Raw genomic sequence first — 6,693 nt, 5'->3', positions numbered from 1 at the left:
CTATAGCGTGCCTCGGAGTCGTTGCTTTCTCGCCAACCAGTCTCCAAGCATATTGTCGAGTTGCTATACAGTTGTTAGTATTCGGAATGGATAAAGTCGCCTCCTGAAGATACTCACAGTCGTAATCTCTGCCAACTTGGCGTTCTGCTCCCTAAACAGCCCGCTCACCACTGGATGGTCCTTGCCCGCTGGTTCGACGTCCGTCTTGTCGTACACAACCATGAGGAGATCCCGAACATGCTCGCCGTCATCAAAGAAGGCCCGTAACTTCTCGTCATCCCAACCAGCCTCCTTGTTGCTCCTTGTAGAGCTGCTGTCTTTGGGAGTGTCGGCTCCAGGCATGAGCTCTGGTGACGGCACTTCGGATGACGACCGGCCTTCCTGAGACGATGTGTCAATCTCCAGGGCCGGGGGCCGTGTGACGTTGACGGGTGACACATGCACCGGTGATTCTGACAGACGATCCTGGTGTTGCTCCTTGCTTGCGGCTGCCGCCGCCGCCGAGTTCTGGCCTGGCGCAGCCTCAAAGCTGTCAGGGAACGCCCCCGGGAGCTGTGGCCGTAGACCAGCCCCTTCAGCCTTCTGCTCCTTAGCCGGCTCTTGCGTCGGCTGTGCTTCGGGCTCTGAGGCATAATCGTCTTCTGAGCTTTCCAGCTCATCCAGATCCGTCAACGGCCGGGGCTTGACTGTCCTGGCCGTTCTGGGCTGTGTTCCTGTGCTGGCACTGCGGCCAAGTGCCTTGGCCAGCGCCTTGGTATCGTCGTGCTGTGCAGCGGCGGATGCTGACCGTGCTCTGGTCACATCACCGCCAACATGAGTATTGGACGGCAGCTCCTGTGTCTCTTGCGTGTCGGGGTCCACGAGCCGCATCGAGGCCGGTGGCACGTTAGACACGTCGTTGGTCCGAGACTCGGCCAAGTAAGCGGCAAGCTCCCTTGTTGAGGACTGCTCCTGTGATCCAACAGAGTTTTTGCGTGACAGCGAGGGCTCTGTACGCGGCATCTGCTTCTGGAGCTTGCTCGGGTTTCGTTGAACTGGCGACGACACCTCCTCGATCGACTCGCTGTCCCGGGATTCCGACACAATGTCCATCGACCTCTTGCCAAACGACTCATCGTCATCATCGATCGACTTCTTCTTGTCTTTCCTAGAGAAGAAGCTTCGAATGGCACTGGGCTTCTTCTCCTTCTCCTTCCGAGCCTTGTCTTGGATCTTCTTCTTTTCCTTGTCCGACATGAGCTCCTTATCCATCTTGTCCAGGCTTGTCCTTGATTTGATATCCTTGGTGATGGAGTCTTGAGATGGCCGGGGTTGGTTGTCGTCCCGCAAAAGGTTTGGTGTCAGTGTGATCTTCTTGGTCTCAACGGTCTCGTCTCTGTAGAACGAGTCTGTGTTTCTCACGGTGCCGTTTCGCGATTTGCTCGGGCCCTCCAGCTTGCTGTCCAGGAGTATCTCTTCGCTACTCCTCGTCTCATCCTCCTCTTCGACTGTCTCGACCTTTGTAGACTCAATAACCAATTTGACGTTGGAGCGAGGCTTGAGCGGTTCCACCTTGGCACTCTCCTCCGATGAGTCGTCGTCTTCCACGACTGATATTGTCGTTGCCTGCTGGGTATCCTTCTTCTGTTCTTGTTGCTGGGTGGATTTAGTTGTTGATTGACCAAATAGATCATCCAGATCTTCCTCGTCGGTTGAGTAGTCGTCAAAGTCTGAGTAGTCGACATACGTCGGTGCAGCAAAAGTTACCGTTTTCCGTCTTAGCCGTATAGACGGCTTGAATGTCGGTTGCTTCTTGTCTGTTTGATCTCCTAGCATCGTAGCAGAAAGCTGCAAGCAATATCAGTTTCAGGGCCCTCTGCAAAGGTAGAGAAGCACATACATCGACGTTCCTGTGTTTGTTCAAACGGGCTAATCGTTCTGTCGGCGTCTCGATATGTTCCGCAGGCAAATATCCTGTGGGGGTTGGTCAGCCTCCAGCCCAGCCCATCTTAGTCCAAGACTTACCAATACTGCTGTCCTTGACAACTCTAACCAGCCACCAGTAGCTGTTGCTGTCATCTAGCAGAACCATGGTATCGCCTTTGGTGGCATTCGCCTGGCCCTCGACCGTGGCCACGAAAGTGTGGAGTGCATAAACGAACTCGAAATCGATGTCCTCTGTTTCTTGTAAGCATTCTGTCGCCCAACCAGAATCAACATAGCTTGGATCGCTGGGGAGGGAGAGGGAAGAGTCATCGTCTTCGTATGATTCTTCGTAGGGAACGGTCAGGGAAAGATCGTAGTTGTCGAAATCGTCGCCGTGCTCGTTTTCCTGCTCGTGAGTTTCTTCGTCGCTCGTGTCCGAAAGATTCAAGACTGACTTGCAGTCATAGAATATGTCCTGCTCCCTGTTTACCGATACAGTGACCCGTGTCCTTATGCTTGATCCTTCAGAAGAAGGGTGCTAGCCTTCGTGCATGTCGGATTTTGCTCTTCCCACCTCTTCCTGAACCTCCATCCCACGCCTTTCTTTCTCATCTTCAAGTGTTTCGTGAAATTCGGCTGTGATGGAATCGAAGCTCGTATCGTTTTCGGGATCGGAGTCGGTTTCGTCGGCGGCGTCGTCGCGATCGGTATACTTACCCCGAAGACGATGATTCTGGATTGTTGCGGGTAGTGCTCGCGGCAGCTGGGCAAGCTTGCCGGGGCCGGGTGTATAGCTGAGAGGCTCAGGGTATGGCGAACAGACCCTGGTGACACTTGAACCAGAGGGAGTGGGAGAACTACTCCGTAGCGATCCGGGTAGAGAAGAAATTCGACGCGGCCATGCCCGAGGGGCAATGACGGGGCTGCACCCACCATCTTCAATCGAGGGAGAACTCGAGATCTTGTCCATCATGTCATCGTCGAGGTCGTCAGCGTCGCCGTCGAGGTCACCCTCGTCCGAGGACGAGATGCCTCCGTTCTGCGCAATGGCCAGCGCATCCTCCTGCACCATCTTTCCGTTGATATCGTCGTCGTCGTCAGCAGCGCCTCGGAGGCGGGAGTTGGAGTTTGAGCTGGATCCCGTGGGACCGGCGACGAGGTCGTCGGCGAACCGGTGAATATCGTCAATGCCGTTGCCGTTTTCCCACGAGACGCGCGGGGAACGGCGCTCTTCGTCGGCGGTGTCGCTGATAACTTCACGAATGGTCTCGGCCTGGTGGGGCGAGAGGGAGTTGGGGGAGGTGATGGTGCGAGCACTCTTGGAATGGTCCTGAGCGGATGGAGCGTGGTGATCTTGGAGGTCGATGGTATCTACAGGGGCGCAAAGCGGTCGCAAACGTTAGTTCACCCGGTCAAGGAGCGTTTTGCGGACGAAGCGTGGAAATGCAAAAAGAACAAAAACAAGGTCAAAGTCGGGAGGTTGGAATGGAGGTATCGTGACATGCATCGGCCCCCGAGCGAGAGGAAGCCCAGGGAGCTTGGACGGCAGTCGGTGGGCAGGGGTTGGCGAGGGTAAGATGAAACGTAGGCAAGAGAAGCGTAATCAAAGAAGGATACCTAAGATAGGGATACTTTCGACAGTCGAGATTCGGGGGGGTGTAGAACTGGGGACCAAGTGTAGATGTAAAGGGGAGAGGAAAGCTGTAACAGGGACGGAATCAGGATGAGGAGTAGTGAGGCGCTGCGAAAACACCAGCGCATCTCTCATCCACACCTCAGGGACAGAACAGAGAAAGACACGAATAGGGACATACCGGCTCGAACAATGGTTGGTCGTGTCATGGTGATGGGCGAGGAGGACGGGCGTGGCCGTCAAAGCCACGAACGACCCACGAGGCACAAGGCACACAGTGATGGCTTTTTTGCGAGCCCCTGGTTTGGAGAAGCGCCGCGCCTCTCTTGCCGTCTGTATCTTTTTTTAATTCGATGGAGGCTTGTCTTGGGGGCCGATTTTTTTCTTTGCTTTGCTGGTTGCTGGAGGCCCGGACCCTGAGCCTTGTTCGCACTGTTGGTCGGTGTCGCCAAGGTTTTGTTTGCTTGCCCTGCTTGCTTGCTTGCTTTTCCGCCTCAGGTGTTGGATATCAGCTTGGTCGTCGTAGCAGTCGTACTCGGTGTCGTTCGCGTTGCGCTGCGCTCGTCGGTGCCCGGTGGCCAGCCACGGGATCGTCCAACATGAATCTGCCTACGTATTCTGAAGAGGCGCGGAACGTGTTTGGGGGACCGACGGCTCGAGAAAAACTGGAGAGGGAGAGAGGGAGTGACGACGATCTTTGCTCCCCGGGTCCGTGTGTCTTGACTTGCACCCCGTGTCCCGTGTGAGGAAGCAGAATGAGTTGGCGTCGGGCGGCCTATGGCCCAAGTTTCGTTTCGTGGCGGGCCCTGGGCTGGGCTGGCGCTGGGTAGAAAGGGATTGATTGATTTGATTCCCTGGAGACTCCACCGTTGGCGCTGGCACACTACTGAGCAAGGGTGGTTCGTTCGTCGTCGTTGTGCTGTGCTGTGCTGAGCTGAGAAGAGCAAGCAGTGAGCGGCAGAAGGATTGACGGATAAGCCTCTCTTGTTCGTCTTGTCCTATTTGAGTCGCTTCCTGCGCCTTGCAAATCTCCCCCTCTGTTGTCTCGCTTCGGCCTCTCCGCTCTCTTCAAATCAAGGTCGGGTGCCGATGGATGATGGAGTAGCACTACCGGTGCGGGAGGGGGAGGGGAGGGATTGTCGAGCGGCGCCGTTTCAATTGTCAACGTCAAAACGGCTCCCTCCAGACTTTTTTTTTTTTGATAAGGAAAAATCGAAAAAAGATGGGAAACGAAAGTGGAGGCCGGGCCGCTAAGTCGGTCAGGCCATTGAACTGGGCAAGAAAAGAAAGCAGTGCGCGCGCGTAGGTAAAGTTGGTATGATGTGAGGGTCAAGAGTTGGTCGAGCGAAGGGGAAAAAAAGAAGAAAAAAAGTGACAGACGCCAAACAGCGAATTCCAACAGCAGGGGGCCAGATGGCGTTTTCTACTAGAGCTATATCTGAGTCTGGCTGCTTGTAGTCTCCCTGCAAAACCAATGACAATTAGAGACGGTCAATGCAAGAGAAAAAAGGTGACAGCGACAATAGAGAGGCAAGTCGATTGAGTTCCATCATGTCGGCTCTACTCTTGTGCATGCCCTGTGTAACGCCATGCATCTGACACTATACCCGTCCCAGCCTCACCCCATTGCGCTCTGGATGGCCATAGTTTCATGTCAAAAAAGAAAGCAAGCAAACCTGAGCTCTTTCACCGCTACACACAACCTGATATTCCATCGCGCGTCGCGTTCCTTCTGGAATCTCGTGTGTCCTGTAGCCCATTAAAACCCCTGGACAGCCTCCAATGCCTAGCGGTTCCAGGAGCTTGTAAACTTTGGCCCTAACGCGTCCGGGGAATCGCCCAGGGCACCCGCGCCTTGACCCTGGGAAATGCTGAAACGACCGAAGCAGTGATGGGTCCCTGTCAGGGGAAGTAAGGTCTCTGCCTGTTCTGATTGGCCATGAATCCATCCTCCCTCGTGGGATGGGAGATTCCGTCTCTGTCTTCCATTGCGCTAACAATTAGGTACGTACCACGTGCCTCACCTTTTCCCAGTGTTGTCGAATTTGATGGATCTGATATCACCATCACCACGTCTCAGCCGCCTTCGAATGTGATATCACAGCCTCTTACGCTATTCATCATTCTTCACTTAACCTCAAGTGAGGAAACAACTCTCCCAATTTCCACACTCGGATATCCCGCACCTCCCGCACAGAAGCCTCCCTCCTACTTGCTCAACACTCCATCACAACATGCTTCGGCATGCAGCACAATTACCCAACATGCCATTCTCGCAAACCAACGAGACACACACAACCTCGGCAATGCGGGTGCAAAGAGGGGGAAAACATTGTATCCTCATCCCTCAGCCGTGTCAAGCACGTGTGCCAATGTCCGTTCATAGCATGCGAGGGTCCTGCATAACCAGTGTCCCGTATATTACTGCCACGCCGTCTGCATGAAGAATCATGCACCTGGTGAGCCCATGACGAGACGACCAGCCATCTACGTCTGCGAGGCCCTTGCCGTCTCGCCTATCTGAGCACGTATTTGGCTCTAGTCCTCTTTGGTTTCCAACTACCTACATATGTCCTCATCCACTGGTATGGATGGAAGAAGAGCCTGATAACAACTGGGAGCTATGCAAGGCTTGGCCGGCTCAATAACAGCCTCGAACAAGCTCACATGCTAGCGCCAGAGAATCATCACTCCCAGCCAGTCCTATTCCAAGCTGCAAATCTATCCCACACAAGAGCAGAGCGCGCGCTTGGAGCACATCTTTCGAAATACCGCACTTTATTGATTGCCGCGCCTAGCACATGTACTCCTCCTCTCATCCACCCATATGCAGGATATCATTTCTCCGGACGATCCGAACTTCAAACAGAGCCTGGCTACTATGCATGTCTCTCCTCAACGGGCTTTCTACAGCATCAGTCTCGTCCAATCCTTTTTGTGGCTCAAAGGTAATTAGGCACTCAACCACCACGGTGATATCACCTCACAGCTTGTCTGGCAAAACGTATTGAACTTCTGAATGATTCATTATTATCGACTACTTGGATGCAGTCTTTTCTGACTTTTCTTTAACCTTCCCAATGGAACCGTTACCCATGTATAGGTCCATGCCAGGACCTTCCCAATGCTGCAAACACACCGTAACTATGCTCATC

General features: G+C 54.0%; 1 protein-coding gene across 1 annotated transcript; it reads right to left on the bottom strand.

The window, feature by feature from the left end:
• NCS57_00875200 (SH3 domain-containing protein) lies at positions 1 to 3,747 on the bottom strand (the record flags this gene model as incomplete). The annotated part of the gene is made up of 6 exons (XM_053058557.1): positions 1 to 63; positions 118 to 1,827; positions 1,880 to 1,953; positions 2,005 to 2,380; positions 2,480 to 3,276; positions 3,720 to 3,747. 6 exons carry the CDS (start codon positions 3,745 to 3,747, stop codon positions 1 to 3), a joined length of 3,048 nt encoding a protein of 1,015 aa, XP_052912388.1.
• Positions 3,748 to 6,693: the final 2,946 nt, after the last annotated feature.

The sequence above is a fragment of the Fusarium keratoplasticum genome, chromosome 6, assembly GCF_025433545.1.
Source record: "Fusarium keratoplasticum isolate Fu6.1 chromosome 6, whole genome shotgun sequence".
In the NCBI taxonomy this organism is placed as follows: Eukaryota; Fungi; Ascomycota; class Sordariomycetes; order Hypocreales; family Nectriaceae; genus Fusarium; species Fusarium keratoplasticum.
Note: the sequence above shows the minus strand (reverse complement) of the source record. Positions and strands in the feature narration are given on the sequence as shown.